At 59.4% G+C, this 14,928-nt stretch overlaps 2 protein-coding genes across 2 annotated transcripts; both read right to left on the bottom strand.

Annotated features, from left to right (window-relative positions):
- Positions 1-161: 161 nt before the first annotated feature.
- On the bottom strand, positions 162-9,947 carry HCK (HCK proto-oncogene, Src family tyrosine kinase). Its single transcript, XM_056507606.1, has 13 exons — positions 9,697-9,947; positions 8,210-8,339; positions 7,783-7,825; positions 7,451-7,550; positions 7,208-7,306; positions 6,963-7,066; positions 6,412-6,561; positions 5,957-6,109; positions 5,455-5,637; positions 4,943-5,019; positions 2,472-2,625; positions 2,116-2,247; positions 162-1,566 (listed from the first exon to the last, which is right to left on the bottom strand). Exons 2-13 carry the CDS (start codon positions 8,336-8,338, stop codon positions 1,364-1,366), a joined length of 1,527 nt encoding a protein of 508 aa, XP_056363581.1. The 5' UTR covers position 8,339; positions 9,697-9,947; the 3' UTR covers positions 162-1,363.
- A 1,136-nt stretch (positions 9,948-11,083) lies between these two features.
- CCM2L (CCM2 like scaffold protein) lies at positions 11,084-14,864 on the bottom strand. Its single transcript, XM_056507605.1, has 10 exons — positions 14,771-14,864; positions 14,341-14,508; positions 13,969-14,052; positions 13,695-13,878; positions 12,908-13,359; positions 12,687-12,822; positions 12,507-12,570; positions 12,133-12,280; positions 11,812-11,950; positions 11,084-11,600 (listed from the first exon to the last, which is right to left on the bottom strand). Exons 1-10 carry the CDS (start codon positions 14,798-14,800, stop codon positions 11,326-11,328), a joined length of 1,680 nt encoding a protein of 559 aa, XP_056363580.1. The 5' UTR covers positions 14,801-14,864; the 3' UTR covers positions 11,084-11,325.
- Positions 14,865-14,928: the final 64 nt, after the last annotated feature.

Genomic DNA, 14,928 nt, shown 5'->3' with positions numbered 1-14,928 from the left:
CCCACTGCCGGGCGGGGCGGGGTGGGGCGGGGATCTCCTCTCCGGTCCCCAGCGGGTCTCCGGCCCCGCGAAGCCGGCCGGGGAAGTGGCGGGCCGTACCGCCATCTTTGCTGAGGGCAGCGGTCTCTGCATGGAGAGCGGGCACGACGCTGCGGCCGCCATGTTATGTGAGGGTGGTGGGGCCGGGAGGCGCCCGGACCAATCCGAACCTCCCGGTTCCTCCGGTCCCTGCGGAGCGGCCCGCGGCCCGGGGCTGCTCGGAGTGCGCTGTTGGTCTGCCCGGCTCTAGCTACGGGCCTCAACTTGCCCCATCCTTGTCTCCCCGCCCGGGCTGTGGAACAGCAGGAACGGCCAGGAGAGGAAAGGTTGATAAATATTTTATTAGTTACAAAAAAAAAAAAAAAAATTTAAAAAAAAAAAAAAATCCCAAAGCAGAAGCGACGGCGTTTGCCTCTTGGTATCAAAAATACAATCACGGGCCCCAGTCTGGCTGCTGTAGGAGGTACATGGCTGTCTTAAAAATATATTGTTTACTCCTTTCCCCAAAATAACCTCATGAAATACTAAAAATAAACGCTAACATGAAGTGAGTGTGCAGGGAGCACCTGGCCCTTGCTGACACTGCAAATGTCCCAGTAGACAACAAATCCTGCCTGTGAGTTCAGTCATGGGAGAGTGGGCTCCTTTTGCCATGGCTTTGGGTTCCTGAGGTTCCTCCCAAGGCAAGTGGAGGGGGATCCACGCAGGGATGGCCTGGAAAAGCACTGTCTATATGCCCCTGTGGCACAGCCTCACGAAACCTGCACTCTGCTCACTCTGCCATGAAAATACTGGGGAAGGAAACCCAGGAGGAAGAGGGGAGGACACGTGTTCGTGACATTCCACATCCAAACCCAGGATCCTGTGCTGATGATGAGCCCACAGGCTGCACTGAAGCGTGCCCTGTGGGAATCCCCTGGGATCAATCACACAGGGAGCACAGGCACTGCACGGCGTTTTGCCAAGGCCAGCACACTAAAACACCTACTTCTGCAGAACCATGTGATAAGATCTCAGAAAGATTAAAAAAATACTGATCTGGGTTTTTCCTTGCAGCAAAAGCAGGCCTGGTCCCATCCCTGTCCATCCTCCTGGGCTCTGGGCATCCATTGTCCAGCCAGCACTTCCTGGAGTCACTGCCTCACGGACACTGAGGCTCCTGGGAAAGGCACAAGGTATGGCTGCATCTCTTCTCCCTCCATCATGCACTTCCTTCAGCCCAGCCACTCCAGGAAGGCTGTGGTTCCTGGGCCAGGCTGGCAGGGGAAGCAGGGCACAGGTGAGACAGGGAAGAGCTAGCAGTGTCTGCCCCAAGCAGCCCATGCTACGGCTGCTGCTGGTACTGGCTCTCTGTCGCAGTAAAGAAATCTTCCAAAACACTTTGGATGTACTCAAAAGTGGGACGATCCTCAGGTCTGATCTTCCAGCACCTCATCATGATGTCATACAGCTCCTCAGGGCAGTTAGCCATGCGGGGCATCCGGTATCCATGCTCCAGTGCCCTGATCACCTCCACACTCGACATTCCTGGGAAAACAGGGTAGGACAGGTCAACCTGGTTTATCATTGGTTTCTTTAAAGGTCATAAAATCCCCAAACCCAAAAATTCTCTCCCTTTGGGCAATGTGTCCAGGAAGGAAAAAGTGGTTAGAGGGGCTGGGAAGGGGAAGGTAAACAAAGGAGCTGCTGGGTTATTGCAGGATGGAGTTTTGTGCCTCTGGTCAGGTGGGGTTTATAATCACTTTGTATAAATTAAAATTTACATGTTGTAAGTCTGTGATGAATCATTGCTTCCAATGAAAACAAGTCAGTTTGGGGGCAGAGCTGCTCCTCAGAACAGCCCTTTGTGCCACCCCAGATCCTTCCTGATCCATTTGTGGTAGCATTTATAGAGTAATCTCCCATTGAAAAAAGGTACCAAAAAAATTATTAGTATAATATATGGGATGGTCCCTAATTATAAGGATTTACAGGGTTTTCCCATGAAGCTGGAGAAGCTCAGGTGACATGCATGGGGCCCAGAAGGTGGACTGTGTCCTTTGGAACCAGATTAGAGGAGGCATTTCACCTCCTTACCTGGGTAGGGGATGCGTCCATAGGTAATGATCTCAGTCAGCAGGATCCCAAAGGACCAAACATCAGATTTTATAGTGAAAGATCCATAGTTGATGGCTTCTGGTGCAGTCCATTTAATAGGAAACTTGGCACCTGGGCAAAGAGATCCAATGGGAAACATGAGCTCAACCCCAACTGCTGAGAAATGGGTGGTGAAATATGGGGAACAAGAAACAAACAGAAGCGGAACAAGTGAAGTGATGCAAATGAGAGGAGCTTCCCTCTGCCTGTGTACCCAGCACATCCCTCCTGGGGTTGGGACCACCATGGTGGCAAGTGGCTCTAAGGGACCCCCCGCAGCCCTTCACCCCCAGCACCTTCCCGGGCCGTGTACTCGGTGTCCTCAATGACCCTGGCCAGCCCAAAGTCTGCAATCTTGCACACCAGCACTGCTGACACCAGGATGTTGGCGGCTCTCAGGTCTCTGTGGATGTAGTTCCTCTTCTCAATGAAAGCCATTCCTTCTGCAATCTGTCACAGGGAAGCAAGGCAAATGCAAACAGGCTGCTTGAAATAACACACACCCCCTCAGCATCAAAGTAGTCAACTGCTTCTGGCCAGCACTCAGAAAAGCATGAAAGCATGCTGAGCTACAGCAGGAGATGGATGTCCCATCCCTGAAGTGTTCAAGGGCAGGCTGCACAGGGCTTGGAGCAGCCTGGTCTAGTGGAAAGTGTCCCTGCCCATGGCAAGAGATTGGAATGAGATGAGCTTTAAGGTTCCTTCCAACCCAAACCATTCTGTGACTTTCCTGCATGGAAACTGCTCTTCGAGTAGGGAATCCCTTGTAGAAGAGGTTGGGGTTTGGGTGACTAGGCCAACATGACACCTTTAAGCTGCTGTGTGAGAAAAGCTGTGAGAACTGACAGCTGAGGATCTCTTGTGACACCAGAGAGTGTCTGTGAGTGTTTGCAGAACAAGGTGTAACTGCTTCATGCACAGCCATGAGGATGTGAAGGAGGAGCAAATCATTCTCTGCTCAGGGAAGATGTGAGCCTAGTCTCCAAATACACCCACAATGGCTCACTGTAATTGCTGCAGCAAAGGTCAATCTTCCAAAGCTTCCTTAGCTGGGGCAGAAAAGCATAGGGGAAGATGCCTGAGTTCTTCCAGACTAGTTTCTGAAGAATCATCTCTGCCTGCAGACAGGATGGCTGTGATGGCCCCTGACAATCCCTCCACACCACTCTGTCTTCTGAAGTCTCACTCAGTGCTGTGCGTGCAGATTAGGCAGAGTGACCAGGTGCATGCACAACCAAACCCCAAAGCTGTACTGATACCGTGCCTGGATGTGGCCAGAATCCAGAATGTGAAGGGTTTGGAGCAGCCAGAGGGGAGACCCTCCCAACACCCACACAAGCTGGCCCGGGTGAGGTGCAGCTCTCACAGAGCTCTCCCCACTAAATACAGAAGTAATCAGGCAGCGCAAGAGTGGAAAGATCATTTCCATAACCACAGATGCATTTCTGCCCACAGTGAGTCAGCCCCAGCACAGTGGCCAGGCTGCTGCCTGTCCGTGACAGCCCTTCAGCCTTTGCTCCCCAGAGCTTCTCTGAGCAGCCCCTCGGAGCCATGGGCTGAGCTGGGGTTGGCACAGGCCAGCTTGCTGAGAACAGATGGTGTGCAGGAGTGCACAGCTGATCCACAGATCCCAGCACAACCACTCCAGCAGCCAGTGACCTGGTCTAAGCCCACAGGATCTGGGCTCCCATCCTGGCTTTCCTATTGCTCAAGTATCTCTATGAAATATTTGAGCTCAGCACAAATGGTCTCTGGGTGCAGTCCTCATCCAGGGACAATGGAGAAGCAGCAGGGACTCAGTGGTTGCACAAAGAGTGAGGGGTTTAACAGCTCATTCCACTGTACTCAAAATCAGGTCCTGAAAATATCCCTGAAATAATTATTGCTTAGTTCTCCTACCTCTCCAGCTGCCTTCCCCTGCCCATGACAGCCCTCTGGTGTCTTTATTGAACCATAGCCCTTCCGTAGGCATTCCCCTGGGGCAACACAGCCTGCTATGCTCCTGCCAGGAGACTGGGAACCGTGCCTGGCTCAGTCTCTCAGGCATTGGGAGCACACAGGGACACGCAGCACTATTCCTGTTAAACCCACAGGGTTTAACACCACCGAGGCGCTGTCCTGAAGCAGTGCTGGGGATGGGGTGGGTGTGTGGGCACGCTGAGTTTGTAGGGCTTTGGCCAAGTTTGCAGGTAACTGTCACAGCAGCAGCAAATTAGAAATTATCGTTACGAGTATCAATAGTTATCAATTGTAGAAATTTATAACATTGGCCTGGGGCTTGATTGGCCACACCAACCACTACTGGCACATCTCAGAAGCAAATGTGAGCTGTGGAAACAAGCCCCATCTTCATCTGCACTTTCTCCACAAAGCACAGTTGCCCCGTGGGCTGCAAGGGCTACAGGAACCATGGCAGACACGGAAGTCAATGGCCAATCCTCTCCAGGATCTGTGCAGCTCTGCTGTGCACTGCTCAGGTGCAGGTGGGCAGGCTGAGTGCTGCAGATGTCAGTGTGGTGAGGTCACCCCCACCAGAAGCTGCCACTTCTCCTTTCTCACACCCCTTCTCCTGCGAGGTCAGCAGGATGGGGATGCTGAGCAGGCAGTGGCTGCCTGCAGGAAAACCTCACTGCACCCCCAGCACTGCTCAGACTACGCTTCTGGCTGGCCTTGCACAAGCCCCAGATAGGTTCCCAGGATCCTCACTCACCCTTTTTCAGGAGGACAAGGATCACTAAGAGCTAGGAAAGGTCTGCTCCTTCCTCACCTGGGCAGAGAAGTCGATCAGCTTCGGGAGCAGCAGCTTGTTCCCTTCATCGGTCTTCAGGAAATCCAGCAAGCTCCCTGCAGACAGGGAATGGTGCCAGGGCTGATGGCTTAGCTGGAGCCTGCAGCCACCCTTAGAGTAGCACAGGGTCCCAAAGAGCAGCACAAGAGGACTCTGGAAACACACTTGATCTCCCATCCCACTCCCACGGATTGGGCCAAGAGGGGAGAACCTCTGCAGGCTCCCTACTGCCTTGCAGAGTGCTTGCACTCATCTGCCCCCTCTTAGGTGTCCCTTCTCTCCCAATGCTGTCACCACATCCCCTCTCCCAGCACTGTGCCCCAGAGCACTGACACACTGTGGCAGAAGCCAGAACTGCTCCTAGAGTCCTGGGAGCTCGTGCAGGGCTGAGCCTGGGGATGTGGAAGGGATTGATCCTGCACCATCCCAGGGAACCCAAGTGCTGCCACCTGGCCTGGCCCACAGGCATCACTCAGGGATGCAGATTGCACCTTTCTCCATGAATTCGGTGATGATGAAGATGGGCTCCTCCTTGGTGACCACTGCATGCAGTTTCACCAGCTTGTCGTGCTGCAGTGTCTTCATCAGGTTTGCCTCCTCCAGGAAGGCTTCCACAGACATGCTGCCCGGCTTCATGGTCTTCACCGCCACCTTGGTGTGCTTGTTGTAGGTTGCTGGGGGTGGCACAAGAGATCACTCCCACACTGCCCTGGGAGCACTGGGCTTTGGAGCCAAAGTCCCAGTCCTGCAGACAGAGCTCCTGTGGGAAGGTTTGAGACCACACACAGCCCAGGGCTGTCCCCACAAGCCCAGCCCCAACCAGCCCTTGCATTAAGGCAGGGTCACCTCCATGTCCCTCTGCTTCTCTCCCTCAGGTCACTCCCTCCCTGTCTCTTCCACCCCACCGTCCCTCTACTTTCTTTCATATCCCCCACCCTTCCTGCTTCACCATCACCTTCATCATCCTCCCAGCTGCTTCCCCCTCACTCTCACCCATCCACACTTCTCCAAACTGCCCAGCTCCCAGCTTCTTCTCCAGATTCAGTGATTCCCGAGGGATCTCCCAGGCATCCTTCTCCCAGGGCTTCTGTGGTTTGGGTACACGGCAGGGGTGGGTGAGCTTCTGGCACAGCCCATCACTCTGACCTGAGGGGAGTGTCCAGGGCCATCAGCCAGCCTGTCTCACTGGCCACACTGTGCTTCAAGGGGAAGTCCTGGCCACTGTGGGTGTTCAGGGACACCAGAACCACAGCTGTGACAGCCAGCAGGCCAGCCATGGCAGTAGGGGAAGATCTGGAAGCCACTGCATGTTGCAGTCAGAGCCACAGCAGGAGCTCAGAGGTGATGGGCAGGAGCCCCTCAGCCTCTGCACACCGCCAGCTGCCCAGCTGCTTGGCTCCGGGACAAAGCCCCATTTGGAAAGCGGGGCCAGGCACCCCAGGGCTCACCCTTGTAGTGCTGGACCAGCTCCTGCAGCGTGTTAAAGTTGTTTCGTGGGGAGATGTAGAAGCCACCGCTGTCCAGAGTCCGGATCTTGTAATGTTTCACTGCCCCGCCCCGCAGCTCGTCCTCGTCCCTCACCGAGAGTGAGTAAGAGCCTGGGCAGGGAGGGATGAGCTGGCACCTCCCACGGGAGCACATTCCTGCTGCTCCCGGCCATCACGATACTCCTGGCATGCACAGAGCCATCGCCCAGTGGAGCCAGCAGCACCCATCCACTGTGCTGCCACCACCCCTTCAGCCCCAGGCCAGCTACACCTGCACCCCAAATACCCAAAGCAGCCTCAAAGAGACACATCCCTGCCGTGAGGTTCAGACATGTGGCAGCACCACAGGCTATTGCAGGGGCACTTCCAGTTAGAGCATGGCCCCCCAGTCCTCCCTCAGCACAGCAGATCCCCAGGGCTGGGGAGGGCGCTCCTCTTCCTGGCAAAAATGGATGAGGGAAGCCCTTTGTGCAGCTGTTCCCCACCACTGTGCTATGGACACCCCTCCACACCTTTGGTTGTCTCACTGTCCCTTATCATGAAGGACCCAATCATGTTCCCAGGACCAAGGAGCTGCCGCTCAGCATCCTTCCGGCTGATGTCCTTGAAAAACCACCTGCAGCAGAACCAAATGAACCAAGGAGTGCTGGTGTGGGGCAGGGCTGGGGGCAGGACATGAGGCAGGAGTGAGGACAGCAGCAGTGGGGAGGTGTGGAGCAGCATGGGGCCATGATCTGACACCCAAGGATGGACTCACTCCTCTGTCTCCAGAGAGTTGACTTGGGCAACGTAGTTGCTGGGAATGAAGCCTTCGCATCCTGTCACCAGTGACCGTGCTTGCCACCATTCCCCTGACCTGTGACAGAAGTGGCATTGGGTTGGCTCCTGACACCTGGACCTGGGCACCAGCAGCTCTTCCAGGGCAAATTCCAGAAAAAAGCCAACAGGGCCACACAAGCCATCAGGAGGCCCTGGACAGGGGTCTGCCAGCAGCACTTACTTCTCCAGGACCTTCATCCTCTCTCCTTTCTGGAAGCTGAGGTCCCCAGCATTCATCGCCTCGTAATCATAGAGCGCCAGCACCACGCTGTCCCCCACGCCTGCAGCACGGAGCTCCTTGGGCACCCCTGCCATGAACGATGGCCAGGACCCCCACACCAGCACCTCCCAGCACCTCCCTCTTCATTGGGTCACATCTGGCCCTTCAAGGGAGCCCAGAGCTCCCATCCCACCAGGACTGGCAGTGTTCACCCCTAGGTCAGAGAGGATCTGGCCATGCTGCCCCCACACACTCCATCCCCCTGCACCCACTTGCAGCCCCCTTTTACATACCATCCTCGGGCAGGGACACAGCTGTGCTGGGGACATGATTGTTCTGGAAAGTGGAACAAAACCACAGAGTGACATCAGAGGTGGCAGAGACCCATTTCCCACAGGGAGTCTTGGCCCCAACAGCAATGGCAGGAGCAGGAGGGCACCCGAGGAGCAGCACCAACACCACCTGACACAACAAACTGCCCAGCAGCAGCACCCTCTCCCAACACCTTCCTTTTTCTCTCCCTTTCTCTGTGGATTCCCATCAGATCCACTCTGTGCTTTGTCTCAGTGTGGCCTGAGCTCCCACTCCATAGCCAGGTCCCTGCCCCAGTGTATGGGCACTGCCATTGCCCTCAGCTGGCTACACTCTCAGTGCTGGTAGCACTGCTGAGGACAGGGGCTGAGCCCCCCGTGTCAGCTCAGCCCTGAAATCATCACTCACCTTCTTGTTGGTGGCTGTGGGGTCCCGCACGTAGTGGCCCTGCAGGATGGTGGGGCCAGGATCAGGGTCAGAATCAGTTTTTATCATCTTCTCTTGGACACCAGCTTCCTTTGACCTCACGCAACCCATGCTGCAGCCAAGGAAGGGGAAGTGAGGCCATTGCGACAGAGGTGAAAGCCCCGCTCCAACCCCAGTCTAGCCCTGTTCCCATCAGCTCCCACCCAGCACAGGGCCCCATTGCCCACTCAGGTGCTCTGCCTGATAGAGAAAGCTTTGCTTTTCCCACAGCTTCAGGATACTGGGATGCCCAGTGACACACCAGAGGAAAAGGGATCTCCCAGAGATGTCACAGGAGGCAAAATTCGGGGAGACAACAGCAGCAGCCATGGAGTGGCTGCCCAGCCCTCCTGGGATGCAGGACAGAATGCAGGCGCTGGGCACCACGGCAGCAGAGAGTCACACTAGGCATCTTCTGCAAAGAGGGGCCCTGACCATGGTGAGCTTTGCTGCAGCTTGGGGGTCCCCACACAGCACCCCCGGCGCCCATGCCCCGGGGCTGCCCCAAACAGCCAGTCCAGAGCAAATGCTCAACTTTGTCCAGCACCCCAAGAAACTCAGTGGGAAAAAAGCTGCAAGAAGCAGCAAGAGTGGTAAACCCCTTGCAAATGTACTTCCCTCGGCCAGGGGGACCTGGGTGCAGAGAAAGGAGAAGGTGCTGGTGGTGACAGTGAAGGAGGAAGCTCAGGACTGAACCCTCGATGTGCACAGCACAACTCTTGAGGGACATCGTTGCCACCTCCACAACACCCCATGGTCACTCCTTGTCTTTCCCTGCTTGCCAAAGCCTGGATCAGCCTTGCTCCCGAGGGCAGAGCAGGAGCAGTGGTGGCAGCCACTACAGCTCATCACCCTCACTGGGGGCACCCTGGGCACAGGCTGGGGACTGTGCCAGAGCCACCCTGGCAAACCCACATAGCGCCCAGCTTAAACTCAGACGTGGCTCACACCATCACCACTGCAGGGATTTGCTGTTCCCTTCCCAAACTGGCTCAGCGCATCCAACCCTAAAAAGCACAAACACCCCGGGCGGTCCAAGAGTCATTCCCACTGGTTCCTGTGGCATAGCTGGGATTCCTGATGTGTCCCACCCCGAGAGCCAGGTCCGAGGGCTCATGCGGCGTCCCCAGTCATGAGGACCAGGTTGGATGGGGGTGCCCTTCGTTCCCGGAGCAAGGCTGCCCGCAGCCCCTTGCCCTTGCTGCCCCGTGCCTCTGGTCTCCGACAGCCCCGGCAAAGCCACTGGCAGGGACACCCTCGTTGGGGCTGCCCTGTGCCAAACCGGGGCTGCACCGGGACCCGTGAGACTCCCGGCCATCGCCTCATCCCGGTGCCCTAGGTTCGCCGCTCCGAGCGCGGGGTCGGACCCACCGGGCTGCCCGGGACTGGCTGCGGGGCTCCGCGCACGGTTCCGATCCCGCAGCTCTCACCTTCACTGCCGTCCTGGGGCACGTCCCCGTCTCCGGTCCCGCTCTCAGTCCCCGTCGCGGAGCCCAGGCTGCCGCTGCCGCTCCTCTCTGCCCGGCTGCTCTCCCGCCGCCTGCCCGGTACAGCCACGCCCCTACCGGTACGGCCACGCCCCTACCGGTACGGCCATGCCCCCGACACCTGTGCCAGACCACGACCCTACTCGCAAGGACATCCCAGCCCTGCGTGACCCCACTGCCCTTAGGGGCCCCCCCCCCGACGGGTGCCAGAACCCGCCTGTCCATCTGCTGTCCCCGGGACACCGGACGGATTTGGGTCCCGCACCCCAGAGCAGCTCCCAGGAGATTCCACATCTGATGCAGGGCCATAGAGGGCGGGGAGCACAGGATACGGCGTCAGCCTGGGTCTCTGTCCCCAGGAAGGAGAAAAGAAAGCCTTGAGCATCCGTGGTAGGGTGCAGGACATGAGGGGGTCCAGGACACACTGGGGTGCATGGGACTGGTGCTTTGTGAAGCACAGCCCAGAGAGATCCGAGTATCCTTGGGCTTTGTGGTGTCCCTGCTGGCCCTGGTATTTCTGTTCCAAAGCTCCTCTTGGTCCCTACCCAGCCCCGCAGTTCCAGCCTTTCTTCTGGATTGCCCGGACAGCCCCTGAATTCGGGGTGGAGGCAGCATCAGCAAGGGAACCCACGGCTATGTGTGACCCTGACCACGGGCTGCTTGGGTTCAGAGGAAGCAGCCAGGGTGCAGGAATGTCTCACCTCATAAGGGTTTGCATTTGTAAATTTTTTTGTAGAAAAAATATGTTGCTCTGCTAGCCCCAGCGTCTGCTGCTCACGCATCACCCTTGGGCTGCAGCGCCGTCCCGTAGACCTCACCAAGGGACATTGAGCCAGGGAATGTTGGCTCGGGGCCATCAGCCAAGGGCCAGTAGCCGTGGGATATTGGGGTACAGTAGCCAGGGGGAATCGGCTCAGGGACGGTGGCCAGGGAACATCAGCTGAGGTCCATCGGGCGGCGGGGAGCGCTTCCCTCTCCCTCGGCGGCGGGGGGGCTGCAGGGCGGCACTGCAGGAAGCCGGGTCCCGGGACAGGAACTTCCTTTTGTGAAACACCCGCAGCTCGCGGCCGGACGAGTGTCGCACAGGCAGCAGCGGGCCAGCTGCGGCTACCAGCCCTTTTCTCTCCCAGCACACTCTTGCTGACCCCCTCCATTGCTCTGAGCATCCCCTGGAGCCAGCCAGGAACGGCCGACAGCACCCTGATAGTGGTGGTGACCTCCATGTGACACTGGAGTGGGCAGGTGCCCAGCCCAGCCCCTGCCCCAGCTCACCCCCACACCACAGCAACCCCTGCACTCTGACACAGCCTTTCCCCAGCGAAGAACTTGCTCTGTTCCCAGCCCCAGCATTTAATTGAAATCTGCAGAAATTACAGTACGTCTCCCCCACAGCTATGGCTGCCTTGTGATTCTCACAGCCTTGACAAGCTCTGACAGAGTAGTGCAGAGGCCTGTCTCCTCCCTTGGTGACAAATTCACCCTCCCTGGTTCTGGGGCAGAGCTGGGCACCTGCTGAGTTTGGTCTTGGAGGTGCAGCAAGCAGGGAGGGGATAGCTGGGTTTTGGCACTGGCTCACAGGTAGTTGTCCTCCTCCTCCTCCTCTTCCTCATCCCGTGCCAGCGCCTCGATGTCGTGGGTGATGTCTGTGATCATGCGGTTGAAGGACTCGGACTCGGAGCGCAGGGACCAGCTGTCGTAGCTGCGCACAGCCGAGGCCGACGTGTTGCTCATGCTGCGCTTGATGCGGCCAAAGCTGTCAGTGAGGATCCCGCCCTCCCGGATCCCGATGCTCTCCAGGAAGGTCTCAAAGTACCCGATGTCTTGGTCAGGGATGAAGGGCCTCATTCCTGTCATAAGGTACCGTAAGCCTGGGGAGCAGCACTGGGGTGCAATGCCAGCCCTACTGGCTGCTGGCAGGAGGTTTGTCCCACTTGCCCCCAGTAAGCAACGAGGTCCTGGCATCCCCTGAAGCACACCCAGCAGCAGCACCATGTCCCCAAGGGATGCACAGACATCACCAGGATTCCACAGTGCCACGGGGTGGCTGCAGACACTCACCCAGGAGAAGGAACTTCCTGCGGTCCCCGTAGAGGCGCAGGAGCTCAGTGCAGTATTCCTGCACCGGCGTGCCCAGACGGTACTCGCGGAGCAGGACAGCAAACTGCTGGATCTCCTGTGGTGACAACTTGTTGCGCAGCTGTGGTGACACAGGGACAGGTTGGGCTTGGGGACACCAACAGCACACAGCCCCCAGCCCCCCACCCTGTGTCCCACTGCTGCTCTGTGGCACAGGGAGCCCACACCTCTCTGCTGCCCCTGCCCCAGCTGCTGGCACTGCTGTCCTGCTGCTTGTCCCCGTGCCCATCCCTGTGCCCTCACCGCCACCATGTAGTCCTGCAGCTGCTCCAGCCCTGCGCCGCTCTGGTCACTGCCACTGCAAGCGGTGGCCAGGCTGTGGTGGGAGCGGTGGAAGGAGGGCGAGGAGGTGCCACTGTAATACGCTTCAAAGGTCTCGTGGGAGCCATTGCTGTGGGAGGACATGGGTCAGCAGGTCCCTGTACCCATCGTGTGCCCAGCTGCCCCCCACCCAGTACACAGCACCCACCAGCAGTAGGGCTGGGGCACCCTGGCACTGGGCTGCAGTGGAGACTGGCACCCAAGGGCAGGGGCACCCATCCAGGGGCAGGGGGATCCTACATCGGTCCAGTGGGACCCACCCTAGACCAAGGGCACCCTGGGGGAGCCAGACTCACAAGGAGCTGCAGCAGCTGTAGTCAGCATCATAGCCGTATGTCCCATCTGTGCGGCAGCTCTCACCTGGGGAGGGAGAGCTGAGACCTCAGACAAACCCCCCACGACGTGTCCATGTACCCCCACCTGTCAGCCCCATGACACCCCACTCGATGTTCCCACTCCTGTCCGCAGCCACTCACTCCTGCTGGAGAGCCAGGGCCGTGTGGGCGTGGAGGTGTAGTGGTACCCGGCACGGTCCACGCACTCGATGCTCTGGTCGCCGTAGATGATCTGGAATACCTGGCAGATGAGCGCACAGGACTCCTCACCAGCATCCTGCAGCGGGAAGGGAGGAGGGCAGTGGGTGCCGGCGGGCGGGCGAGCGAGCAGGTGGTGGGTGGCACACGCCGGCACCACTCACCCTGTTGGGCACGGCGAGGATAATGAGGTTGGAGTAAGCGTCAGGGCAGGGCTCCTGGGGGTCCAGGGGGTTGCTGCCGGCGTGCCGCCGCTCCCAGCTGCCGAAGCCGGTGCCGCGCTCCCAGCTGCCGCCGGCGGTGCCGGCCCGCCGTCGCTCCCAGCTGCCGCCGCACGGCTGCCGCCGCTCCCAGCTGCCCGACGGCCGCCCGCGCTGCCGCCGCTCCCAGCTGCCGCCCCTCCGCCGCTCCAGGCTGCCGCCCTGCCGGCCCTCCTGCCCGCCCCGCGCCGCCCGCCAGTCCAGGCTGCAGATCGTGTGCCGCCGCTCCATCGCGCCCCCGAGCCGGCCCTCCGGCCACGAGCCCCCCGCACGCTTCTCTGCGGGAAACGCCTCCGGCAACCCGGCAGGGGCCGCCTCGGGGTGCGCCCCGGCGGGGACCGGGTCCACTCCCAGGCCTGGGGGGTGGGGACAGACAGGGCGTCAGGGCGAGGAGCTGCCCTGCCCACCCTGCCTGCACTCCAGCTCCTGCCCTGGCCTCCCTGTCCCACCAGCCCATTGGGATGGAGGTGTGGGGTGGGGGTGTGGGAGCCCCAGTGGGTTGAGGACACCCCTCCGGGACTCTGTAGTGGGAGAGGATGGGACACACCAAGATAGGGACAACGCGGGATTTTGGCGCCCTGATAGACTGACACCCATCACCCGCCGTGCTCCAGCCCCTCGTGCCCAGGGGACGCCGGCCACTGCGGGCCGGCTGTGCCTTGGCTGGTGGCCCCCGGCCGGACCCCCGCACCGGTTTTGAGGATGAGCAGGTGCAGGGCATCGTCGCGCAGGTAGGAGGCCGCTGCGATCTCGTGTGTGGGGATTCGCAGGATCAGCTCCTCGTTGTCGCGCCAAGTGAGCAGGAGGCAGCGCGCCGATAGGCTGAGGATGCTGTCCTGCTCTGGCGTCGTCTGCAGCGGCAGCTCCTTCAGCTGCTGCATGGACAGAGTGCGGGGGGTGCGTGGGGCACTCGGCAGTGTGGGGTACACAGTGCCCACCCCCTGGGGAGTGGGGACCCCTCTTACCCTGGCCGTGTCCAGCAGCTGCAGCACCTCATCCCGGCTGGAGGGGTTCAGGGACGATGTCACCCATGTCAGATGACCTAAAAACTGGGGGTGGGAAAGCCCAAGGCAGCTTGGGAAGGCATGGGCATTCACCCTCCCACCCACCCATGGCCCCAAGGTCAGGACACATCTCCCTGGGGTTCTCCCCCTGCAGTTAGGGAATCCTCCCTGCATATCCGCCCGCATACCCTCCTCCTCCCTGAGTGTTTGCCTGGGCAGGGAGGGGACCAGGACCCTTCTGGCCACTTTGCGTGACTCTCAGCACGGTGTGGTGGCCTCATATCCCCACACCAAGCAAGCAATGATCCCAAGCACTTTTGGGGATCCCTTTACCTTCACTTCCTTCTCCACGTAGTCGTGCAGCAGGATCTGGGGGTCGATCAGGTAGTCGGGGGGGTAGAGGGGCACGGAGTGCAGCGGGCGCCGATAGACGCTGCTGCGGAGCGCTGCCCTCCGCGCGGCCTTCGGGAAAACCAGCCGCTTGATGGGCGACACGAAACCCTGGTAGGGGAACGGGCACAGGGGCGGGTCAGCACCGGGCACCCAACCCTGGCCCCCATACACGAGGTCCGTGGCACCCAGCGCCTGGGGAGGGGCGGGGGCAACAGCTGAGCACCTCTCTGCTGGCTCTTGGCGCTATTTGGGTGGTTCCACTTCTCCCCCACTGTGCTGTGGGACGGCTGCGGAGCCTCTCAAACCTGTGCACCTCACCCGCTTCCACCCTCCTGCCAGCTCCCCGGACACAAGACCCAGCCCCACGCACCTTCTTCCCCTTCTTGGCCTCGCTGTCCATAGCAGGACGCGGTGCTGTGGCCGCCCCCACTGCCCCGCTCGGCGCCGCGGCGCTTTCCTGTGTCGGAAACTCCACCAGGATAGCTGGGATGTGAGTTCCTGCCTCTCCTGGGGGGTGCTGGGACTGGG

This window comes from Oenanthe melanoleuca, chromosome 20 (genome assembly GCF_029582105.1).
Source record: "Oenanthe melanoleuca isolate GR-GAL-2019-014 chromosome 20, OMel1.0, whole genome shotgun sequence".
In the NCBI taxonomy this organism is placed as follows: domain Eukaryota; kingdom Metazoa; phylum Chordata; class Aves; order Passeriformes; family Muscicapidae; genus Oenanthe; species Oenanthe melanoleuca.
Note: the sequence above shows the minus strand (reverse complement) of the source record. Positions and strands in the feature narration are given on the sequence as shown.

Bases quoted from the DNA above. Each gene is read 5' to 3' on its own strand.
- CCM2L (XM_056507605.1), bottom strand. From the start codon at position 14,800: ATGGACAGCGAGGCCAAGAAGGGGAAGAAG. The intron at 14,053-14,340 runs GTAAAGGGATCC...TCCCACCCCCAG, and splicing joins ACGTGGAGAAGGAAGTGAAG to TTTTTAGGTCATCTGACATG. The intron at 13,879-13,968 runs GTAAGAGGGGTC...CTGTCCATGCAG, and splicing joins AGCTGCTGGACACGGCCAGG to CAGCTGAAGGAGCTGCCGCT.
- HCK (XM_056507606.1), bottom strand. From the start codon at position 8,338: ATGGGTTGCGTGAGGTCAAAGGAAGCTGGTGTCCAAGAGAAGATGATA. The intron at 6,562-6,962 runs GTGTGGAGGGGT...CTCCCTGCCCAG, and splicing joins GGACAGTGAGACAACCAAAG to GCTCTTACTCACTCTCGGTG. The intron at 2,248-2,471 runs GTGCTGGGGGTG...CTCTTTGCCCAG, and splicing joins CGAGTACACGGCCCGGGAAG to GTGCCAAGTTTCCTATTAAA.